This window comes from Patagioenas fasciata, chromosome 16 (genome assembly GCF_037038585.1).
Source record: "Patagioenas fasciata isolate bPatFas1 chromosome 16, bPatFas1.hap1, whole genome shotgun sequence".
NCBI classification, from domain to species: Eukaryota; Metazoa; Chordata; class Aves; order Columbiformes; family Columbidae; genus Patagioenas; species Patagioenas fasciata.
The window spans coordinates 10,851,651-10,877,694 of record NC_092535.1 but is presented as its reverse complement, the minus strand read 5'-3'; the positions used below and the strand labels follow the sequence as shown (position 1 = coordinate 10,877,694).

The 26,044-nt window shown below is 39.6% G+C and overlaps 1 protein-coding gene across 1 annotated transcript; it reads right to left on the bottom strand.

Annotated features, from left to right (window-relative positions):
* Positions 1-1,855: 1,855 nt before the first annotated feature.
* Positions 1,856-19,011, bottom strand: PARD6B (par-6 family cell polarity regulator beta). The gene is made up of 3 exons (XM_065850227.2): positions 18,726-19,011; positions 13,901-14,123; positions 1,856-6,522 (listed from the first exon to the last, which is right to left on the bottom strand). Exons 1-3 carry the CDS (start codon positions 18,789-18,791, stop codon positions 5,696-5,698), a joined length of 1,116 nt encoding a protein of 371 aa, XP_065706299.1. The 5' UTR covers positions 18,792-19,011; the 3' UTR covers positions 1,856-5,695.
* Positions 19,012-26,044: the final 7,033 nt, after the last annotated feature.

The window sequence follows — 26,044 nt, the reverse complement described above, 5'->3', positions numbered from 1 at the left end:
ATGCTATCAGGTAATAAAATGGTAGTTCAAGTAGAAAGGAATGTTAATTGAAAGGACAGGAAACCGTATCTTACTAGCAACACTTCTAAATTGCTGTAAGAAGAAATGCTGGTTAAATAGCACAGCATTTCACTTTGTGCTTCGTATTTCTAAAGCGCTTTTAAAACCAAGCATATGACATTAAGTCCTCAGAGACAAATTTATCTCCTGTTTGAGAGGAAAAGTACACAAGTGATCTATCATAGCTGCACAAGGAGCCTGAATTCTCAAATCTTGGCTACAATCTTGCCTCTTCAAGAACCAGCTGTACCATTTCTCACATACCTCTACAGCATCCAAGAACAATACTGTTACCGTCCAACACATTTTTCCTCATGCTAGTCTTGGAAGCCATTTATGAAGCTACCTTGAAGCTGATTATTCCTCTCTAGCATTACCACATGCAACAACTACCTAATAGTATCTGAATATCGATACTTCTATTGCAAGGAACACAAGTTTATCAGAAGTAATTCGGACAGGTCTGAAACTAGAATGCCACCACTAGTTTTAAGATAATGAGAAAATTCAAAGGAGTATTTGGCACAAGTCTAAATCTTTCTCCTGTTGTTGCTGTATCAAAGAGAGGAGGATTTTCAATTGATTACTTATGAAAATCCCAGAAAGTCTTTGTATCTGCAATCATACATGAGTTTTCAATTTCATAACAAGATTTTTAGGACTTCAGTTATGTTAAGAGCTCATCACCTTGCAAAAAGTGAAGTACTGGTGGCATTTCAAGGACTGATGTGTTTTTGCACAGTACTTAACAGCAGCATTCCTCCCTCAAGGAGGCAGCACTAGGGTAAGTCAGGGTCTTCCTTTACAGTTTGTAGTTTCTTAGTTCAGGAAAACTACCAGTGGGGATTACAGTGATTTGTAGTGTTGCTGACTTGCATGAATATGCATGTTAGTCCCATTCCCTTGAAGTGTCCTGGGTTAGCTTCTGTACTGGCCCTCCACTGCAGATGCAGTCCAGGTGAATATTAGCATTAATCTTTCAGTTCTCATACAGCCTAAAGGCCCCTATCAAGCTCACTTTATCTGCATGGATATACACGTTCCTTAGTCTTTTATCCTGTAGTGCTGTTCTCCATCTTTTTGTCACTTTCCCACAGCCCCATAGGCCAGTATGAAAAGTACTGAACCACAGAAATAAAACTAGTCACGCATATATGAAAGGAAGGTATAGAACAGAGGTCATATGATTGGCCTCGACACCAGCAGTCACAAAAACCCTACACAAAGGCTGAACAAAACTCAAGTCTGTTATCACTAGGTAAATGTTTACAAGGGCTGTCAAGGCATTAGATAAGGGAGAAAACATTTGGAAGTGGGAAGGGTTCAAGTTAAAACTTCCATACAGACAGTTATACCAAATACTTACAGTAACAGTGAAAAGCTCCACGTCACCAGCAGCACTTGACAAAGGCGATGGAAGATGAGGAACCATCTCCCGGGCCTCAGGACCTAAACTTTGCTGTGAGCAGTCCTCAGGTGAGTGATACAACACAAGATTCGTTATGTGCAGCTACTGTAGGAACAAGCACATCACAGGTTAGTGAATGGGACTGAAGAACAGAAGTTTTGAGCACTTGCTCTGTCCAAGTGTAGAGATTTGCTCCAGAGAAGGGAGCAGGGGAAGCAAACATTTGCAACTGCTCTGAAAACAGAGCCCACATGGCTGCCCGAAAGAAAATAATAAACATTAAAAAAAATGAAGCCCATCTACTTTCATACTTGAGAGTAAGAAGATACATTCTCCCTCAGTTTTACCTATCTGACAAAGTAATCAGATAAAAAACAACCCACAACATTTTATTTCTATTTCTGTTTATTATTCCAGTCTGTAAAAATATAAGACTAATATACAACTACAACTAGCTTGATTTTGTAAAATCAGTCTTCATTCAGTGAGATACCAATGTACATTATACATTGAAGTTGTAAGAAAAATACTGATATTTGACATTTTAAACAAGTTCATTCATGTAAAAATCACATTGCAAGTAAAATTTAATTAGAAAATACATAATATTCACAAAAATACACATATGTTAAAGACAGCTTGTGAGAACATTGTCCTAAATTTAATTCAGCTGTGGAAAAACACATATGATTCACAGTTAGGCTTGACTTATCCAGTACCACAGCAGAACTTCCAAGTAAATGCATCTTAATTCTATCAAGAATTTGTTCTTTTTCCTATTAAGGTGCACTTAAATCTCCCAGTCACAAGTAAGGAATGACTTGTCTCCCCATTGTGCATGTACACAACATATAACACTAGTCAAAGGAATTTCAGTTGTCCATTCCATTTGGAAATAATTTGGATATTTATAAATTAATTTATAAAATCTGGATTGGAAATACAATTTACATATACAGGATACTTAATACACAAAGATTACATTAATAGCAGCATAATATCGTCAATCATGCATAGCATCCTCACTATCGCTTTTGGATTTTTTCTTCTTTCTTTTAGCTAAAGATAAAATCGATATAAAACAGTCAAGCCTTTAAGTATTTTCTTCCAAGGAGAAAATTGTAAAGGTGTTAAAAATTTAGGAGGTAGTGAATGAAAGGCTAACAATATCAGCATATTTTAAAAAACCATATACTGAACCCCAGTACCATTTATATATAAAATTACATTTAGCCACTCATAATCAACCGTTGATCATCCTGAAGCAACAATTTACAATATTTTGTAATTAACAGTGTATGTATTAGTAAGATATGGAAGAACTTTAGATATTTTGTGGTAACTGCAGCATTAAGCAATTACATGCTGTGCAGTCTGTCACTGTAACTGTAAATACACACTTTTAAAATCCCATTTTTATGTTATTCTTTAAAGTTTTTATCAAGTCCCAAATTCTTAGTTTTACTACACATCATCAAATTTCTTGAAAAAAAGACCATGGTATGTGTCAAAAAGACATTCAGATCAATCAGTTTGCAGGAAAGGTCCTAAGAGATGAATTCTCATGCAATTTAGAGTAGGACCCTAGGTAACTTTCTACAAGTCCTTAATACTGGCATATATATTCAAAATATTCATGCATCTGTGATAAGTACAGATTGGGTAACACAGGGAGTTTGGCAGCTGGCTAACCTGGCTGTTTGTACCTGCGCCATCAGTTACCTCGCAACACCAACATCCTCAGACTCCACCCTCCTGTGTAAGTTCATAGCTCAGGGCCATTATCCAAGCAGCAAAATACTAACGTACTGCATTAGACCCATCGTGTATTTCCACTGAAAACATTACACTGTATTAAGTGCGCTACCAGTTCATCTTCTGTATCTGTGGGCCTCCTTTCTCTTCTCATCCAAGTGCCTTTATTCCTTAGATTATTCACAATGCATTCAAGTAACAAAAAAAAAAAGGCACAGAAGTGCAAACTAGCGTAATAAAGAAAAATCACCCCCCACTGATGGTTTCATACAGGAAGGAAAATATTTTGATAAAGGAAAAAAAAAGACATTTTAAGGTAAACAATCTTCCTTGAATAAAGGAAGTGTAGAGCAGCATGGCCAGAAAACGTATATTTAAAGCCTATGTTGCAAAATGAACATTTATTCTCCTCATTTCACACTGAGGATGTAGTTACTTAATGTTTTAATAATTATTAGCAAAATAAGTAAAACACTTCAAAATTCTTGCTCATGTTGGAAAAGATTCCACGGCCTTTCCATATGCGCACTGAAGAAACCATAAATAAATCCAATTAAGCAGAACTCTAATCTGTATTTACAGAGTACCATTGTCTGTTATGTCAGCTCTCCATAAATCAAAAAGGGCACGAATCCAACCTTCCTTGACATCTACCAGACTTGAACTCCAATGGCATTGAAGGCTTGAATAGATTACTGCTCTTGAGATTCAAATTTAAAATTTACATTTAGTAAAATTAAGCAGCAGTAACTTCTGATGTTTATATCATTACAGAAGTCTTAAATACACTTTTACCTTCTGATATCCCATAAAGACTTTTACAGATGCCTTAAGATTAAGCTTACAGTTAGCATCCTGTTAGTAAAGTTACCAGAGGTAGATGTTTCCCTAAGACAGACTGAGGGACAGAAAGAAAGGGGTTTGTCTCTTTTCCCACTCATCCCCACAAGGTAAAACACACTTCAAGAACCTCGACTCCTGACTCTGGCAAGGACAAGACCACAGCATAGCCACTTCTTTCCCAGCGGCTGGCACAGGCTGCTGAAGCCCTGGCGAGACGCTCCGCTTATCCTTCTCCCCAGTCCTGTTCAGTCCCCATCTCATTTTCCTGCCACAACTGATGTTCCCAGAGAAGAGTCAGGTTGGGACCCAAGTGCCCAAGTGGTAATGCAGGAGATACTAAAATGGGAAAGGGGAAAAACAATGCCAGAAGCCTCTCCCTGCAATTCTCCTAAGAAGTTCCCAGCTGATTATATGCATACTTATGCGTTTGCAGCATCAGGACTTGTCACCAGTATTTTGTTTTACATACAGCAACTTTGTAATATTCAAAATGCCCAGCCAGTGGTACACAGACCAGCATTTACAGTTCAGTTCATTATACTGAATAATTTAATATCACATGGCTCAAGCAAGTTCTATTAAAGCCTCATTCTGATGTATGACTTTTTTTTAATCCAGGATTTCACTTAATTTAAGGTGTCCCAATTTGTTCAGGTTTGAAGAGAACTGCTTTTTACATGATTCAGACTCGCTACAACAAACCTTTGCTAGTAGAAACCTTTAAACTTCTGCCAGGACTGCAATTTTAACTTAGATTGTGTTATGTCATTTCCATAGCATTAAGTTGACATTTGATTTCTTTGAAGTTTACCGGGATTAGCAACTAAATCAAACGATATCCTTAAATATTGCAAACTAAGATGAGAACAGGTCTTTGATACGTAAGTGTTAAGACTTTCACATTTGGATTTCAAAATCATAGTTGTTAAAAGTAAACTTACCTGGCCTTCAGAAACAGCAACGGTGCATGACTAACAAGGCTGCGGTTGCACATTCAATGGAACACCCAACTTCAGAAGCCCCCGCCTTCAAATCCTGACCATTGGCAAGGTGCTGACCACTATCACACATCCCTCTTGCTCAACTACACCAACCAAAAACATCTCTTCCCACCCCACCTCCTGTTTGTTTTTCAGTTTCTTCCCACACAGAGCTTTACCAGCTAAATAACAGTCCAGACAGGAATGAAGTGGCTAAAGCAGCTCCATCATATGTAAGCAGCACTTCAGATGAACATGAGACCACAGCACATTAGATAATCTACCTCGCACAGTCATGGTAGTTTACTTCTATAAAACCAGTAGTATTCTGCATTAAAAAAAAAATAAAATCAAGTACCTTTAAAAGAAAGCTCACAGCCATCTCTTAGCTATCCTTCATTTTCAGTTTAAATTTCCCTCATCCAGTTCCAGTCATTTATCAGTTATTTTCTCTCTTTGTGAAATATTTACACTGAAGTGCAGAATTAACCAAAGTTAGTCAACTTACAAAATTTTGAACTTCCTGCATTTACTTTTTTCCCTCCTTTTAATCTTACTGCAGTGCTTGGTAGATGGAGAGGTATAAAATGTATTACATATTAAGCCAAATTAAACCATGTATGGCATCCTTACTTCATACAAAGTCACTTCATAGCGTTATTATAGTTCCATCTTCTTCTAATGACTTATGAGCTGGGTCTTGTACTTCATGTTCCATGCTGATGCTGCCTGCCGAATGATTCAAGTTCATCTCAGCGGAAGGAAGGAATCCATTTTGTGTTGACTCATGGAGTTCAATTTGCGTCAACGATTCCAGGCTTTCGCTGGCAGGTGCGGCTTTTGGAATCTGCTGTGGTTCACCACTGTCTTCAATAATAATGTCCTCTTCATCGCTCTCCTCTTCTCCTTGCAAGAAGTTTGCTAAAATATTTGGCGTGCTGCTCGGAAGGCTCGATTCAGTAGACTGACCGGAGCTGCCAGAAGTCCGACTGTTCCTCACAACGTTATTTCTCTGGTTTGCCGGTCTTACCGTAATGATCAGGTTACGGCTGTTCGCAATCATCATGTCTGTAACCTGATCAAGGCTTTTTCCTGACACCTCGATTCCATTCACCTCCAGTACTTCATCATTGACAGCCAGCAAGCCTGTGCTTTGAGCCAGACCTCCAGGGACAAGCCTGGATATGAAAATCCCCGGAACTTTCTCTAATCCATGTGGCGTTACTCTGACGCTAGAGCCGTCTCGTATATAGAATCCAAGGGGTTTGTCAGTTCCGTATTTGTAAAGTCGTACCCTACGATGGGTTTCTGGAAGAATATCTACATCTATAATAGAAGACACCGGTCTGAAGTCTTGTGGCATGCTAATGACAATGTGTGGCTTCTTCTTGTGATTATCCGGACGTAACACATTTGATAAGACATTTTTCTTCCGTGTCATAGTATCTGTACCAAAGGCACTGTAGTCTGCATCTTCTGTAAGACAGAGCACATTGATGATTAGATCACTTTATACATGGTCCATACCCACACTGCCACCATGGTTTTGGTTAGCAGAATGAAGTATCTAATCTAGGAGGTTTCTGGTTTACTACTGTAGAAATGTTTCTCTCTACACCTGAAACAAAAGTTCTAACATTATGAGATTCCAAGTTTGCAATACTTTTGGTTTTCTACTACCAAAGACAGCACACAAAAAAATTAAAGGAAGTTAGCAGCAGTAGAGACACAAAGAACAATAGTCTAGCTTCTTGAAAAAAAAAAAAAAGGTTAGAATGGAAAGAGTATGTTCCTAGAAACATTTTAATTTTATTCAGAATAATTCCACTTGTTAGTTTTCTCTCCTCAGGTTTCAGATCATTGGAAAAGAGAATGAAAGAGGGAAAGCAGCCAGGGTGCCGCTGATTGCCCAGCTCCTGGCAGCCAGCCAGGTGACCTGGATTCAAACTCCAGAAAGCTTATTCCATTCTGTGCCCTCCTCCCGCCCCCAGGAACGGAGGGAAAATGGCTGGGGAGCAGAAACAAAGAGATCTTGCACACAAATACTTCAAGCAAAACTGTTCATACAAGCAACGCTGTAACTGCCACAATTGGACACAAGTATGCAAGTAGCCTAGAATTTTAAAGGGGAAAGCATAAGCAAGCCATACAAAAAATTGAAGTGGAGAGTATGTTCTGTGGAAGAAATTCTGATGTCTGAAATGCCTATTTACTAAAGGAAGCTGCCATTTTTCTCTTTAACATGCTGTAACTCTCCAAAAACAATAAACCAAAGCACATTCAGATCTGAGTTTCCTTGGATTTACACTTGTACTTTTGCAATGTTGCAGATTTTTTCCCGCAGCGGATAAAAATATAATAAAGCAGAATGGGTTTGCACTAACCCTGGGACTCCGAGAAGATGGGATTTCTTTGTAGTATGACATTAAGATGCCATTGGTACAGCCAAGAAAGTAACACAATTGCTATACATTTCAACTGTAAATTGAAATACGTATGCAAATGCTGTTGTGTGAAATTGCAGGAGAGCTGTGAATTGCTGGTGAAAAACATACACATTGAGAGCTGGTAGGTCACCTGACTTTATTCTGGGCTAAGAGGAAGAAATATGGACATGTACCAGTTGTATTTAGACTCTTCAGATGCTTTAAGCAAAACAGAGAAAGCAGCTAGCTGTGCTCGAGAACATTACATCAGATCATCGCGAATACAGGAAATAGTTTTTAGTTTATTTGGGAATCTGAAGGGTTCTCTTGGAAAAGCATGTTCCTCAGCAAAAGAGGCTCAGGAGGAAAAAAAGAAGTGATTTAAGGTTAAATTAAAATAACATTAAATCTCAGCACCAAGCAAGAAAGCTTTAGAAATAGCCTATAATCTGTTCTTTGGATGCTTAAGTGTGTTAAGTCAGTTGTGTTGAAGAGTGGGTTGATAAATAACAATCCAACCTCTCAAACAAAAGCACAGAACAGGTGGACTATGGTTGAAGTGCAAAACATCTAAAAACATGCAAACTTGCCATTTTCACTGTAAAATGCATTTTGGGATATATGACTGAAATCATTAAAAATGCTGTACTGCATAGCTGAAAACAGGTTGATTTTTCAGACATGAAGCAATTCTTTTAATGTGCTTAAAATTTATGATCTAAGAAAAAAATGTGAAAAGTTTTGCCCTTGTCTCTCCTGACAACCCATCCAACCAGTTTCAAGTTAGACATCTGGTTGTTATTATACACTGGGAGGATTTTTGCAATTCAATGAGTTGCAACAGCTTCTCTTTTTTATTTGGAACTACAATTACTTCCAAAACAACTCAGAAAGGACAATTGTGAAATAAGATACCAGACAAAGGGGTCTTGCTTTAAATATCTTTTACTGCTAAATACAAAGTAACACAGTGACAGCAAGAAAGTGATAGTATAGGAGAAGACTGTAGACAAACAAAAGACAATGGTGACTTGAATATTAGAATTAAGAGTGTTAATGAGTGCAAAGGTTGCATGGATTTCCCCTGGCCCCAGCAGCTGCTGTGCAGCTCAGTGCTCTCAAAAACTACATACAAACTTTCTTGTGTGGTGCTGTCTAATTAGTGTAGATCTCTGATACTTTGGAAGTGTGGTTTTAAGGCTGTACAATCAATGGTAAATTCAACAAGACTAAAGAACAACATTCCAAGGACAAGAGGCATTGCGTGGACATGACATGTCATTTTGCCCCCTTTCAAAAGCTTCGCTTCTTTTTGTCGTGTGACACATGTCTAGGCATCTAACACCAGATTTCTCCAGAGGAGCTCTGTTCATTGGGAAGTTCTCCAGAGATCCAAGGATTAAGTTGGAAGCATTTTGACTGGTTAGTTCCATATTGTTCAGACATTAAGCCATTTTATGCCTTTTTTTTTTTTTTTTTTTTTTTTGAGTAAGCTCATCTGAAGAAAACGGCAAAATTGCACATGCAGAATTTGTTTGTGCTGGAGTTCAAGCTGCTGATGAAAACTGTACATTGAGGAAACTGGGGCTGTTTAGCTTGGAAAAAAGGAGGCTGAGGGAGACCTTATCACTGCCTACAACTGCCTGAAAGAAGGTTGGAGCATGGAGGGTATTGGTCTCTTCTCCCAAGTAGCAAGTGACAGGACAAGAGGAAACAGCCTCAAGTTGCACCAGGGAAGGTTCAGATTGGATATTGGGAAAAAATTCTTCACGGAAAGGGCTGTCAGGCATTGGAACAGGCTGCCCAGGGCAGTGGTGGAGTCACCATCCCTGGAGGGGTTTAAAAGGCATTTAGACAAGGTTCTTAGGGACATGGGTTAGTGCTAGAGTTAGATCATTGGTTGGACTCCATGATCCTGAGGGTCTCTTCCAACCGAAATGATTCTATGATACAGGTACTAACATTGGTACCAGTGAAACACTAGGTTTCTGCTGCTTTTATTACAAGATTTGGCATAGAAACAGTACACAGGGAAAAAAAAAGTGTATCAAAACATTGTCAGTATTGATGTTCTTTCAAGTACCCTTCCACATACATCACAACATTAAAAGGTACTCAATTTGGGGTTTTTTCTCCTTAAATTTGAAGTGTGAACATTCAGATTCTTGTCAAAGAATCAGAATGTCTGGCATGTTACACGTTATATCCTCCTTGACATTCCCAGCTTGCCACAGTGGGTTGTAAAGCTTCTTCACCTCGGTAGCAGGTGGCGTACCAGGATCCCATCCTGCCCCACATGGCAAGTCTGGCCACCCTCCCCAGCATGAACAGTTCACTAAAGTCACCACCCAACCCGCCTTCCCACAGCCACCAGTGGACCGGGCTTAAAACTTTGGTCCAAATCAAATTTTTCACAGTCAGTAGAGAAACATGAAGATCAGTTGCAAAAGGACTGGCTTTAAAAATATTATGTAAATATATCTATATATGAACTAGCAAATTCAAAAGTGCTTTTAAAACTAAAACTAAGATCAGAAAAACATTTATTGGAAGAGATGAACTTTAAAATTCTCTTTCATAGGACAAATATACAATCAGAAATCTTAACAGTGAGCCGGTGCTTTTGCTTTTAGAAATTTACTGAAGTTACATGGCACATTGTTGAAATAAAAGCATCCCAGAAATGCAAGTCACCTGTCAAAACATTTAAGAAACTATAAAGCACCAGAGGGTAGTTGGTTTGCGTTGTATTAATACCTAGTCTTAGTGGCCTAATAATTCAAAACTACCACAAACCTTACGATACACAGTTAAGGTTACAGAATTTGTGGGAAAAAGAAATTGTGAAAGGTTGATGGAAACTCATCTCTCCAGATCTCAGCCAAGCACCATGACTCTGTTTAACCTCTCCTTCCACTGCTAAACAAATTTTCTAAAGCAATATCCTTGAGTACAAAGGCATCTTTGTCCAGGCACCTAGCTAATCAGTTTAAAGCTGCAGCGGAAAAATATTCTGGCGTAAAGCCAAAGGACAAGGTGTTAACTGCAGATCGTGTTAAGGAGAACGTCCACGTAGAGCAAGAATGAGTTTTCCCTTCGCAGTTTCATGCTCAAGGTGGCACCAACCTATATATATTCATTCCATGAGATTTAAAACAAAAGCCCACAAATGCCAAATCTGCTTTCAATTCAACATTGTTCAAGACATGTATTTAAAATGTTTTCCTGCTCTATATGCAAAGCAGCGTAGAGTTACGCCTCATGAATTAAATTTTCAAAACCCCCAAATCTTGAGTACATTTGAATATAGCTGTAATTTAGCATTTTTTAAATAAGCCCCAACAAATTCTGTCTCTTATTTAGTCAGAAGTTATAACAAAACATGGGTTTAGAAAATTAACTTGCCAGCTTGTCTTACTTTTCAACAAAATAAAACTTCTCCATGAAAAAGTCTCTCTCAAGAGGCACAATGAATTAACCAAACAACCCACAGTTTACTATAGCCAGCCATGTACATGCAGAGCTTTCAGGAGTTGTATATTATAATTTAATATCCTGCAAGTGAGTTTTAATAAAAGATATATTTCATTATAATGTCTTTAAGTTCTCTCTATTTTTCTTGTATTTACAATGCAAAATCCCCCATGTTGAACTGCCCTTCAGGGCCTGTGCAAACTACATCCCCCACACACCATTTTATCTTCAGTAAGATTTTTCTCACAGACAGAGCGACTCCCATACATCTGGATTTAATCAGGATACATCAGTTTAACCTTTAAATTCCAGATGTCAACAGTACCTGTTAATCCGTTAAACTGCAGAATGAAATTCCAATAAGCAACTGTTTTCCACAAACTGATAGCCATTCTTGGCTTATGCAATATCAAGCTCCAATTTACATTTAGCACTGGAACTCTTTAAAACATTTCAAAGGAATTTAGTTAAATACAATCAGAAGAGTCTAAGGGGAATAATGTGACTTGATTTTTTCCATTCCAGGATCTCTAGGTTTCTTACCACATGAACCAATACACATAAATGCTCAGAGCTGACAGCTTTCTAGCTTTTGTAAATAAGGAGTAAAAAATAATTGAACAGAAAAGAACACTTACTCTGGCATTCCAAAGTGTCTGAAACTTTGGAGTTATGTTACTACAATTGTCACTTATTAATAAAATTGCAAAAGCATCCTGCTGCTCTCATTTCAACCCCTTAAGATGCTCTTTAGATGCAATATACTAAGAAGTTAATACTATTTATCCTAGATTTTATTGTAGTCTGCTCATACCTTATGTTAGCTTTTCACAAATTACACATAGCTTCTAAATAGGTAAGACAATATAACATTTAGTATCTTTCAAGACAGCAAAAACTTTCTTTTCCACACAGTAGCTTTTTACCTTGCAGGTGGGAAAGTAACTTGTGTCACTTATCAGTTATAGTTCCAGAACAGCACAGATCAAAGCAGCCCCATCAATAGCAGGTATTTGTTCAGACATTTGATTTTCAATTTCAGAGGTGCAGTCAATTAAGATCTGTGCAATCGTGTTAATCACACTAAACAAATCATGCTGCACAAATTATCGCATGTCATTAATTCCTGCAGTTAAGCCTTCACTACAGGTAAATTCTCAGAAATAAAATACAGAGTCAAGCTATTTCCTTATTCTCCATGAAACTAACCTCTGTTCCATATGGCAAAGGTATGAATGAAGTCAAAGCCTCAGTTTAATCAACAGAAGCAATCAAAGCGGTCACAATTAGTTCAGAACAAAGTACAGTGCTGGACGTAGATGCCAGTCTGGGTTCTTTATCCCCTAAACTCTACAGCCTGAAGACTCTCATGTCAAAAGGAAAGTGATGACAACCAATACTTTCTTACACTGCTTTTCCTACTAATCAATTCTCAGCACGATAAACTTAAGTGGGTTCATCTTATTTCTAGTTCTGTGTATTATATCCATCTATATCTATTCTATTATAAACTCCTTGCACCAGAGTAATAAGAAACAATCTATCATACTTTAAAATAAAGGTACATTGAATAAAGGTATAAGGTGTTATAAATGTAACTCTAGTACAGCATCAAACATATAAAACTAGTAACAATCTAAAAACATATGGTGTTAAAATATAACCTCAATAATCCCAGTCTGACAAAGTGGCTTATCTGTTCTCGTCATATGGCTACTGTAAGAGATTAAATGGAATCATAGACCTTTTTTACCTCTAGGTTCTATTAAAGCAAATAGTTCATTCCTTTGGCAATTCAGGACTGAAAACACAGGCCTTACTATACTATACTATCCTCAGTAGAAACAAAGCAAACTTATTTTGCCAGCAACACAGCAACTGGCAAGCAGCCACACTGCTTTTGAATATTGGGTTTGTGTCAGGCTGTTGTGGAGCTCGTTCATTTTTTTGGAGTGGGTAAGTTGATAAAAGCTTCCAATGCCCAAGTATTTTCTGAGGGGAAAAAAAAAGCCTTGTCTTCGCAACAACCACAAACAGTGCACATCTTTATAAACCAGCTCAGCAATGAGCAGTCTCCTATTCAAAGATCAGGTGACTGCCTTTTGATAGGAGCTGTGCATGCACATGCTTGTTTATCTACACACAATACATGCGCACTCACACCTGTATGTAAGTAAGCAGAAAACCAACAAGTACATAAATCAGGTTTCCTTGGCTTCTCTGGATTAAAAAAATCTCAAATCACATCACTAGATTTCTCCTCTCTCCTTCAGTTCCATGTACTGAATATGTTCTCCTGGACAAGTTTGATCTTTTTTCCTTCATGAACAAAAGCAGAAAAGATATTGGAAAAAGACAACAAGAAATTTGTGCCTAGAAGACATGCTATTTTTAAACGTAAATCAACAAATTGAGCAGCATTCACATTTAAGGTTTGCTACCCAAAATAGCTTGTAATTTTGAAAGCTTAGAATGTTTTTACTAGGAAAGAGTGATAAGAGTAGCATATTACAAAGTTAGTCTTTAATTTATACTGACATTTAATACTTCATGTAATAAGACTTTCAAGGTTCCTTTCCATCCTGTAATGGCCTCTCTTCTTGCCTGATCAAGATCAGAATTTTAAAGTGAAAGGCATCCAACATATAGAGCAGAAAACCCTAGAGGTTTATTTTCATTTGCTTACATAAAACCAGAAAGGAGCATTTGCTAGAGACTTGACTTTATCTAACTGAACTAAATACAAGCAGAAGAGCACAAAGTATGAACAGGTTGCCTGACGAAGCTCTTGCAAGAGAGATGAGTTGTGAATACCTTTCATGATTCATAATTATTATGGAATTCAACATGATGAAATAGGACTGAGGGGTTTTTTTCCTCTACACGTCTCACTGTTTACTGCAACACAGCAAAACAGGATAAACAGGTGATTCACAGACTTCAACTGCACTTACCTTTCCTCTGAATGAAAATCCTGAGTAGAGGATTGGCCGTGGAAACTGCTTTATGATAATTGTCATCATTATTGATAGGCAGCAGGTCTCCATGAATGTCCGTATATCCCACCAGAACATCAACGTTTGGTATCTTGTGTACATGCTGCAATAATCCATAGAACTCCTCAAACTTGCCAGGTTTGGATCTCTCCAGAGAAAATCGTCGGAATTCAGCTCCAAACTACAACAAAATATATCTTGTATCATTAATATGGAAATCTCACTTCCTCAAGCAATAGAATGATTTGAATGTTAAACCAGAAGTGTTGTGGAATTGGAAGTGCACTAAAAACTACAATCAATAATTTCAAAGTGGCATAAGAAGGTCAGATTAAAGTGGTTTGTTTTGTTTGTTTTCCTACTTCTTTTCTAAAAAAATTTATAACTATTTTTGGACCTGATAAAACATGTACTTTTGAATATGAAAAAGTTGATTTCATTGTTCCATTTCAGTCAGAGCATTTACTAATATGGGAGCTTAGCATTAAAGTGAAAAACTAGTGCAAGAATACTTGCAGATTTTTATATGAAAAGCCATGCTCTCAGTAAGGGACAGAATTCGTAGCCAGTACTGATGTTGGTGGCTCAAACCCAAGATTATGATTAACCTCCCATGGTATGTGTTTACCTGGAACTTCTTCAAATAAATTTCAGTGCACTTTAGAATGGCAGGTATAGTTGTTACAGAGCTATGATTAACCTACACAAAACTGAGTAGTTTTCAGATTCCCCGTTGTTAAAAGCCACTTTGACCTGAAGACTACAAAGAACGGTTGCTGCTTTTCAGTACAGACTACGTGCAGTAAAGCTTTAGTGACCTGATCTCAAGTCGATTCTGCTCTTACCTAAAGAGATATATCAAGGTGGCAACCAGCCACTACTTCTTGAGAGAGTTCAGAAGATTTCCCTGCATGATCAAGACTCAAATCTTGATTGCATAGTCTTTTAAAATGTCTATTTTATACCCTGGATATAACCACAAGATTCAGATTTGCAACAAACCATTCAATCACTGGCACTTATCAAAACACAAAGCTAGCAAGGATTCAGTGGTGGTAGGCAAAAGACAAAACTGGGTGCAAATAAAGGAGTAAGCATTTGATGTACACCAGACAACTGGAAATTGTAGCAAGAATAACTGGTAAAATTAGAGTGTTCTGCCCCACATGGGTGGGACCCAAAGCAAGCAGAACAATGGATTAAAATTACTCAAACCCCCCCATATCAGGCACACAAAACATACCAAAGAGCTAAAGGGAATTAAGAGATAGCAGCAGTCAGGTTACTAAAAGCAGAACAGCTTGTATATGAATTAAAAGGGTCATAAACAAAACACTTTTTAAAAGTCAGTTAGTGGCATTTTTTGTGAATTCTATAGCTGACCTACAGTGAACTTAAAGACTTCAAATAATTTCTTTTAGCAAGTTTAACTTTAAGCAGAACAGAAGGGCACATGGAACAAAACACTCCCTGAAAGTTTGAGCCTCAGTATCACATACTTGGAGATACCTTACACAGTGTAGATGTGAAGGTGCACATTACCAAGGCTCCAGACCAACCTTTACCTCGCATTTGATTACAGCCTTTTGGAGAATAACAGCTTTAGAGTTCTCACATATAAACAAAGGAATGAAAATAAGGAGATGAGGACCCCATTGTTGGTATGTTAGCACCACACTAACTCAAGCACAGTGCAGGAAAAACAGCTACACCTTCCCCCAGCCCACTTCATTCACAAGTTTCAAGTAAAGGCATTATGTGGGAACATTCCTCTTCTAGAAATACTCCAGTTACTACATTAACTAACAATAAGGCAGAAGGGATGATTCATACGTGCTTAGAAAAGCCTGCAGGAGGAACTCCCATCAGGTCAGGAGCAGCACACTTCATCATTACGTCAGTGAAAGACTTTATCCGTGTCCCTCCTAGATCTTTCTTCAGCCATGTGAAGTATGAATACCGCGGGAATTGCCACTGCATGGCATCAGTGCCAATTGTTTGGCTTCAAAACACAATGTAGTTTAAACATAATCCAGTAATGAAAGTCTGAAAAGCCCACAACCTCATTCGCAATTTGAAGTGAGTTAAATCTGCTTGTGACAAACAAAGGGCCAGATTTTCAAACGTGTGATTTTTATTTTTTCCACATTATTTTATACGTGGTTGGTAAAAACACCAAGACACTAATAAGCTAGCTACTATTTCCTAACACTGTTTGCCATATGCTCAATACTATTATAAAGACAAAAGTAGAACTATGCAATTTTATAGTTTAAGTCCCTGAAATGCTTTGATATTAAAGGTTGCACTCCATTTGATTAAGAAGGCTGCACTTAGAAGTCTTAAGACATTTAGGGGAGATGAAAGATTGGAGGAGACAAACTTAAAGAGAAAGCTTCTTGCCACCTGAGCTCTTCACAGCCACATGCTGTTACACGGTAACTCATCTGGAGCAGCACAGTACAAGCAATGTCAGCATACTGGCAAGTTACTAGAGACACTCACTGAAGTAAGACTTACTTATCAGAGACAGCTTCAAGTCCTCTGTAACACAGCATACTGCTGCTGTAGGTCTCCAGCAGCTATGGAACATTAACTACAGTAACCATCTGTTTTACTGGTATATTAGATTTTTTTTTTTTCAGAATGAAATCCAAGTCATAAAAGCAAGAAAAGAAAAACCTGAATTATATATCTAGAGAACTTGAACTTAATTTTGGAGCTTTTATACTATCCCCAAGAACTCTAGTTTGGGGTTTAAATCTTGATTTTCTATGTCAAGAGAAAAGGCTAACTAGAATTAAAATACCTCAGGGATTCCCCAGGGTAAGTTCAGACCAGTTACCCAAATTGAATAAACTAGACCAACAAAAGGATTTTGTTCATACAACTGCAACTACAGTTGGGCTGTACTGGCACAGCTTTGTCAGATTATTGATTTGGAGTATCTAAATAAAGGGCCGTACATTGCTGATAAGCCTTCAAAGCCTAGACCTCTCCACAGTAATGGGTCCCCTCCACCTCCCACATGAGCCTTTCTTCTTTCTCTGTAGAACTGTTTATTTTCATAAAAGGAAGATGGCTCCTATGCTATATTAAATCAAGGTGCTGTTAAATAGTGCATTAGTGACAAGTAGTTCTAGGAATGCCTTGAAACCTGCTTCATAATATGCACTTAAGAGACAGAAGAACTTCTAATGGAAGAAGTTCCATTAGAACTTCTACACTTCCCTGTACAAACACCAAAGAATGCATCACACAGGTGATCTCTAGACAGATTTAAATCAAGGAAAACACAATGGAGGAACAGTAAGCCTGGAGTATGGGGCTGAGGCAACAAGTATTTTGTTTATAAACACAATGTACTGATTGTTTTCAACCTTACAAGAGCACAGGTGAAAACAGACTTCACCAAGCATAGTAACAGCTACGCTTAACTAGTATTTGAAATCATGGCTATCAGGTATTCCTGTCCCTTCTGCTTTTGTCCAAATGAAAGTTAATTTAACACTTCAAAGAAATTAGTATCATTCAAGCTGTAGAGACCAACCATATGTTTCCTAGAAGTTTCAGCATTATGTTACGTGATCCTTAAAAAAACCCACACAACTAAGTCCTGACTGCTTCACCTACACAGACGCTGTAACACTTGATTTGCAGGAAAGGAAGATCCAGAATAAAGACAGACTGTACACCAGTTTAAAAAAACTCCACAAGAGATATATTTCTGCATAAATGGAAGAAAACACATTCCCACATGTAGGTGCACTTGCAATCTGCCTAGACAATGAAAAAGAGGTTTTGGTTCACGGTGTGTAACGTGAGTTACTAGATTGATGCTGCACATCCAACACTTTTACAATTGCTAACTGTAGAATGACATGTCAACAAAATATTACTAACAGAAACCAGAACAAAAATCTTTTTTTTTTTTCAGAACATCAAAGTTCTGTCAGCCTAACCAGCACATGAAAAATGAACACAAAGAACAGATCCAGATACAAGACAACTTACAGAATTGTGCAAAGCATCGACAAACTGTTGGTATAAGATGCAACATAGAAATATACACTCATAAAACAATTGCCAGTGTAAAATCCTCAGACAGCCTTTAAAGAAGGCAAGTCCCACTTTAAGATAAGCTAGTCAGGGCCAACCTCTGTCAAGTAATGTAAGCTGTATGTTCTAGCCCACAAAAAGAAAAAAAAAGTACAGAAGCACTCAATAAGTTAAACAAATTTATTCATTTTCTAATTCAGACAATAGGTTTTGGAGTTTGAATCATATCTCTCAACACCTCTTCGGGTTCAGATATCCCAAACTTACCCCCAAACATCTATTTCTCTGTTTGTCTTTCAGCCTATATAGAAACCAAAGGGCAAACTCGGCTAACTTGCTTTTCTTAAAACACCTCAAAACCCCTTATTCTTTTGTCCCCCCAGCACTCAGTAAGAGACACCAGCACCTCACCCTCTCCCCTTGGACCAGCCGGGGAGAGCGGAGGGCCCGGCCGGAGCGGGGTCGGGCAGGTGGGGAGGGACGCGCCCCCGCCGCCTCCCTCAGCCCCACGGCTCCAGCGCCACCGGGGCCGCGCACCGGCCGACACCGGCCCCTCAGCTCCAGTGCCATCTGCGGCAGGTGAGTCAGCAGCTCCCGCCATCCTCTCACCGCCCTTCCCCACACAGACCCTGCGACCAGACGCCCCCGCAGGGCAGGGCCTGGCCGGGTCGGCTCCTTCCCGCCCCGACGCCGCCGCCGCCGCCCTGAGGTGCCCAGCGCTCACCTTGCTCTTCACCTCCATGGTGCCCAGGCCCCGGCTGCCCGCAGCCCCGCGGTGAGGCCGGTTCATGCCGCCGGGGGGTCGGGATCACGTCTTCTCTCTCGCTCTCTCCCCCGGGTGCCCCCGAGCGCGCTGCGGGAAAGGGAGAGCGGCAGAACGGGAGGGAGAGCGAGCAGCGCGGCCCGACGCCAACTGCCCCCGGCAACCGCGGCCGCTCCGCCGGCTCTGCCGCCGCCTCCGCCCTCAGACGGGGACAGGGGCGGGGCCACGGCGGCTCCTGGCACCTGCCGCGCGCCAGCCAGCGGCCAGCGGGGGCGGGGCAACCGCGCGGGGCCGCACGGCGCCTGCGCCGTAGGGCGGGGCCGCGCACCTGCGGCTGGCGAGCATGCGCAGTGCCCGGCGGGCGGGAGGGGCCGCGCACCTGCGCCCGGTTCGGCGGGTCCGAGGTGGAGGCGGTGCCCGGCGCGGGTGAGGAGGAGGGGCCGTTCTGTGATAAGGAAGTTTGTTGGTGTTTGTTTTTTTCCTCTTCCTAAGGAGCAGGTGCGGGATATGTCTCGGTAACCTTTGCACTGGAGCAGCGGGTCCAGTGTGCACACCGAGGGCCGCGCTGGCTGAAGCGCGGTCTCTCGCCTTCTCTTCAGGCGCCTCAGCGCGTTCCCCGCCTCGATCTGGGTGCGCCCCTGGCCGCGGAAAGCAGCCAGCCCGCCCCCGCCCCTCCCACAGCGCCGGGAGCGGGTCTGGCCCCCCCAGACCCCGGCTTCTCCCGGCTTGGGTGACAGCAGCCCCGTGCCGGGCCACCCTGAGGGCGGGTGGCGTCCACACACCACTGAGGCTGGCTTGGGATCTTGCGAACTGACGTTCTGGGTGTAAAGATGTTCCTGGAGTTCGTTTTCATTTTAACCACGAGTAATATTGCAGGATGTGGTAACATGTCATAGTGGTTGTCTTAGATAACTTTGTTTCTTGGTTTAATTTTGAGATAAACTAATTATTTTCATGTAAAGATCTGCTTAGCTACCCTGAGAGAGGTACTGAAACCTCCTTAGTGGAGAGACCATAAACACCTTACAATTTAAAGAAAAAATACTTCTCACTTATATAATTTTACATGTATTGGCAAAAAAAAAAAAAAGCATGTAGATTAATCTAGTTATGTCAACAAACCTTTGAAATAAAGGTTTCTCTCTAATCTGTAAAGCTAGATAGATAGGTTTACAGATAGAAGAGCACACAGCGTGAGGCATCTTGGTGTAGATGTCATGTAGATGGCTGTGAAGGGAGTTCAAACAACTCGCAGTTGAGGCAAGTTCTGAGTGTCTAGTCGGTTCTCAAGTCTCAGCTGGTAATCAGTAATTAAGAAAAACCACATCCAGTGCTGAATCACTTTTAAGTCAGTGCTGGTTTTTCTACACTTGATCTTCCCGTCATGCCAAAGGCAAAGAAATTGCAGCTATCACTCAAGCCGAGTTGTAATTAGTACAAAGGATATTGTTAATTGTTAAGTATAGTTTGCTGTCAAGACAGTGTCTAGGCTAATTCAAGTCTTCCCATCCTTTATCTAGTATGTTTTGGTTTTACACTGCAAAGGGATACATAGAGAATACAGTCTGTAAATGTAGATAAAAATCTGTGCTCCTGGTGTAGCAGAAGATAGATTACAGCTATGTGAGCAAGACATGGATAAAATCTCTTATTGTGCTGCTTTGTAATTAGAAAATTGAAAAGAGTATGAACCGCTTTCCATTGCTGTCTTCTACAGCATGCTTTGCTTAATGAGCTGTAGGAAAACAGAGTGCAAGTGACAGAAGGCAGTCAGTTCTCCAGTTTTTTTAAAGCTATTGGTTTGCCTCTTTTCTTTCAGAGAGAGGGAGGAAGAACCTCCTGAAGATGATTTGTGCTTGAGGCGGTTGTGCAGTTAATTTTATTGCTATGGATTTATGAAGTATCGCCTGAGATAATGTTTTTTCTGTTGTGCATTCCTCGCATGGTTGGAGTGCCATGCGGTGGGTGTGGTGGCATGCTTAAGGAGTCAGGGCAAATTCATTTCAAGTCACTGGAACCAACCTAACAAAAAGTATTAATCACTGCCTTGCTTTCATCACAAGGAGCTGATGTGTGAGGAAGGAATGTGATAAACAATTTGATTTCAGATAAAGGTAGGGAGAGAGGTAGGCTTTTTGTGCCAGTTGTAACACAAGGTTATAGAGCTATTTTAGTCACAAGTTCTGTAAAACCTGTGATTCAGACTTCATCAAGCTATTCATGGCACGTTCAGTTCAGTTTCAACTCTGTGAAGTTGAAAGACAGGTTTGGTTTCCTAACCTCTGGACAGTTGGGGAAGGTTTTTGAGAGGCTCTTTTTTGCTTTGTTTGTTTTGGTGTAGAAATTAAATCACTAAGTCCACCATGGAGTATAGTGGGGTTCTACCATAATGCTTCTTTCCCGTCTCGAGACTTCCCACTTTTTAAGTGGAATGGAATTCCATACAACCCTCCTGGGAGCTGAAAGAATACTTCCAAGAATAAAACATAGAAAATATCTCCCACTGTGTGTTGGAAGTTATTGATGACCCACCTAAACTTTTATTGTATAATTCAGGGCTTATACTGTTTTTATATTTAACATAAACTATTCTTTATTTACACTGTCAGAACCAGTTCAGAAGAGGAGTTGTTAAATTCAGTACATTGTGATCTGATCTTGGATTGGAGTTCATGAGAGGTTGTTTTTTTGTGGGGTTGTTTTGGTTTTGTTTTTATGAGAACAGAAGAATAAAAGGGAAAAAGAGAAGCTTTATATAAAACATAAGAAGATCATACCACAGATTCCCCTGCTTTCTTTAAAAAAATAAAATCTCTACTTACAGAATTTCATTTTTACATCTTCTGCAATTTTGATACATTAAACTTGCATACCAGTTACATTTCCCTACAAAGAGAGGAGTCTTCAGGATTGGTGTATACACCTGGATAACTCAGTTTTCAGAATATTAGGGACACGTGACCTCAAATTGCTTTTACCCTCCCCTTAATACATGAGTAGTACGCACAAGACATTTTTGTCATAGAGACATCATATGTTCACAAATGCAAATAATATTGTAGAGCACTATTTTTAGGTACCCACGAAGCCATGGAAATAAATTTCATAACATTCTGTTAGTACTCCTGATCCTGGAGCAGGATATATAAATTTACAAATGTTGCATTAGACAGAAAGAATTTGATAGGGATAGCTTTTTATATTTTGTCTCCATGAAATACAATCCATACCAATCGTACTATACAAACACAAGAGCAAAGCTCATAAGGTAAACCCCATTACATGGCAGTTTAGCTAATTTATTAATAAATGGTATTATTTAAATAGCACCTGTATAATAAAAAAACTGAACCTGTTATCATGAAATTTTGACAGTTGTGGGATTTTGAGGATTTCTTGCTTTTCTTGTGCAGAAATCAGCAATACCATACAATCCTACCAAGAGCATAGTGGCTGTGTCAGTACATGTGTATGAGTGCAGTTCTAAAGTGCTCTCCAGCTAGGGACTGCTCCTCCTTTTCTGCCTAGATTTTATCAATGTATTTGTTGTACAGGTGCATGGGAAGACTTGAGAAATATTTCTGTATTAATAAAAAAATAACAAACAAACCTAAAGAACTGCAACACTCTATTTTAAATATCTACTGCAAAGAAGCCAGGAACATACAAGCCCAAATTAATGGACACTTCAAATAATACTTTTGCTCAGTAACTAGATATTACAAAATACTTATATTCTTAACTTCAGAACTAATGCTATTTCACCTGTTAAATATAGGATGGACCAGGGGAGCAACCAGAGAGTTAAGATGGAATAATTTCTGTGTTCTCATTCTGCCTCTGCTTTCTTCTTTGGATGTCAGCAAGACAATGAGCCTTCCCCTTGACACTCCTCTTCCAGGCACCTTTAGTTGTTATTTTGATGCAATATCTACTTACCTGTTGGTGATAAAATGAATTGATTATTTTTAAAGTTCATATATGAGATCTTTTTCAATGAAATATTTCTAGTTTCCTAGGGTTGTGGATTTTTCTTTCAGTTTGTACTTTTGTTTGATTTTGTCTAGCTTTATGAGAAAAGTTGTCTTTGTGTCATACTGCCTGCCAAATAAACAGTTGTTTCTGGTGTGCTATAAATCTTGATCTGGTTTTGGAAACATATTTAAACTTACTCATGAAAAATAGTCCCATAAATTAAACGCAGATACCATAACTATGGATCTGACCAATTCCAGAAGAACTGTGTGGAAAGGTGTGCCCAACAGCAATACACCCTGTGAATGGGGGACACCAAAGCTGTCACACTACCTGCTCAGAATGGAGACAGGAGCAAATGTGGGAGTCCTGAGAGAACCGGACCTGGTTGGGGCTCCCGAGCCCCCTGTGCTTGGTAGGCTGGAGGATCCACTGCTGAGGAAATGCTCAGGATATACCATTATAGAATTATTTCTTCGTTAGACAAGAGAAACTGGTGAATTATTTCAGATTTTCTTACCCCTGTGGAAATTGTTGCTTTTCATTCTGAATGGGAGTTCTGACTATCGACGAGCTCTGACATCAGCCCCTTGGTGAAGGTTGTGTTGCAAGTGCTTAGTGTGCCCTTTGTCCCAGCCATGAAGTCCCCATCTGGAGAATATTTCTGTGATTTTTCTTCATTAGGGGCTTTAGTTGTGATAAACTTTTAAAGTTTAGTGAAAATAGCTTTCCTGACAAGTCAAGAGCTAGTACTGATATTTAATTTGACTCTCTGAGATTTCTAACTAAAGTAATTTAAAACTTTCAAAGCTTTTCTTCCCATTCATCCAGTAACCCATTTCTGTTCGATGACTCAGGATTACTTTGAAATTCCTCCTTGTTTAAACACCATAGTACTAATCACAGCTGACTTCTCACACTTGCACATGTGTGGAGAGTTTAATGATTTAACTCTTCTGGCTAAAGTGTTCAAAAGAAACCCTGCTGGTGCTGGAGCTGTACAGGTCAATAGATAACACTTCAGTGGGTTTTCCTCAAAGTAATCTGTGACCCTTGCTTATTTGTCTTTTCAGTGCTCGCCGAGTATTCCTCTAGAATTTGGAAAAATTATGGCAGCTCAAAGGAATAATTACTCCAAAATTTATTTTAAACTTCATGTGGTACAGCTTAGAATTTTTATTTTGTCTTATTCTTAAAGAATTAAAAAAATAACAAGTTTTTTTGGAATAGAGACTTTGCTCTTAAGCTTGTCTGGAAAAGATGTTATTGCTATTTGTGAGCGAAACAATGCCCTCTGCTAGCGGCTGTAATGTAGAATAAGTAATACTTCAAGTGCCATCTGCTGCATAACGAGCGCTGGGGCCTTTTACTAAAAAAGAACATTTTTATACAGAATGGTAGTTGATGTTAAAATTACTTGTGACCACAAATCATAAAGCAAATTATTTGGCTTTGTAAGGTGTTAAAACTAATTTCCTATCAAACAAGGATAACATTTGAGTTTTAAAGTGAACAAGCTAGTATGGATTCCAGCAGTTTAATCTTTTTTAAACATCCATCTCCGTTACACAGTAACTTGCTTCACAACTGGATTGGACCGTGTTGTCTTTGTGTCCCCTTGTCCCCCGGGGTTTGATGTTTATCTCTGCATCACCGTGTTATTTTGACATCACTTATTGCCAGTTTGTGTATCACTCTTGTAAATGTGTCCCTCCTGCCCCATACTTTTGCAGGTAATCTTTCAGAAATGTTGTATTTAGGTCCATTTTCTTGAGCTGATGTGGTTTTCTGTGTCCGCCTTCTCTCAGAACTGCTAGAAACAAGTCAGTGTCCTCCAAGCTGGCCACACCACCGAGTCATGCAAGAAATGATCAAAGAAAGGGAAGTGATGGCAGGACCTGTTGTGATCCTGTGACTTGTTTGACTGTGAGACAATTAATTTTGCAAATGACACCCGCATCCAATTTCAAAAGTAATGAGAGCTCTTTATAAAATAATTCATTGGGACTTATTATGAGCGAATTGTTATTGGATAATCCGCGAGTCATCCCAGGTCGCTCACGCGTGCTTGGCTGACACTGATGTTTCGGATGTACGGAAGTGAATGGGCGCCGGGAGCCGTGTGTCGTGGGGACCGGCCGGGTCACGCGTGGCGCTGCGCGGCGGGGCCACCAGGGGGCGCCGGGCCCGGTCACCGCGGGGACGGCGGCCACCGCTGGGAACCGTGACATTGGCCACGGCTGTACGAGGTGCTTCTGGTACAATAACTCCTCTCGTAACCTTACGTGTGTTGGTGATTGACACATTAAATGATTCTTGTCGTCGTTTAATATTTCATCGATTTGTTGTTGAAGTCATAAGATGAAGTTAGCAGCATTTTGGGAAAATGTGAAACAACGATTGTATTTAAACAATTCAAATCAACACAGGCCTTTTCTCCTCAGTGTTTTTATGCGTGAGGACACAAGCAAGTCAAACCCACTGTGAAACTACAGAGTTTAAGCAGGCAGATGTTTATACACTAACATAATAGAACTGTCACTGTTTATTAAACAAATAGTGGTAATGCAGTGGTAATAAGTAAAAATAGAAAAGTACAAGCCAAGGGGAATAGAAAAGCAATTCCATTTTTCCATGTATTTCACATTTGGAAATACTGAATCCATGTGAGTTCAGCCACTGTCCCAGTTGCATTCGGCTTTTAGAAGATATTCTTTGCTTCTGTTGGCTCATCTCTTCGTTTCCCTCCCGAGTTATAATACCGTGAACTATAAACTCCAATGCAGATACATGCACAAAGAAGCAAAAATAATCATGTGCTTAGAACTGTGGATGTGTGTAATTACAGTTTAATCTTACTATAACACACCCTCAGAAATTCTGAGTAAATGCTCTTTATGTAGGGATGGTTTGTTATAACACAATCTGAAGTTTGCTTTGTTACAGTAATGAAAGTGCCTGGTCAATACATTGATAGATTGACAGATAATCTACTTCTATGCAAATTACTTCAAATTTATTAACGTTTCAGTAGTATTCTAAAATTAAAATAATACAACATAAAAAGGGTGGGGTGAAGGCCCAAGCAAATGTGTGCACACATGCTGCTTGCATTAAGAGCAGCAAGATTGCTTTCTCTAAGTCAGCCTGGTATAAAAGATCATATTAATAGGCCTAACTACTCAGTTATTGCTGTTCTAAACAGAGTTACGGTTTATAGTAGCCTTTCTAAAAGTCACTTTAGTCTGCATCTTCCTGAGAAGCCTGGTCTGCTCACAGACTTTGCTGTCTGTAGCTCAGTTGGT

What these genes read in the sequence shown, in the direction of transcription:
- PARD6B (XM_065850227.2), bottom strand. Translation starts at nt 18,791, where the DNA reads ATGAACCGGCCTCACCGCGGGGCTGCGGGCAGCCGGGGCCTGGGCACC. An exon ending in CCATGGAGGTGAAGAGCAAG is followed by an intron (nt 14,124 to 18,725) that starts GTGAGCGCTGGG and finishes ATTTTGTTGTAG; the next exon opens with TTTGGAGCTGAATTCCGACG. An exon ending in GATTTTCATTCAGAGGAAAG is followed by an intron (nt 6,523 to 13,900) that starts GTAAGTGCAGTT and finishes TCTGTCTTACAG; the next exon opens with AAGATGCAGACTACAGTGCC.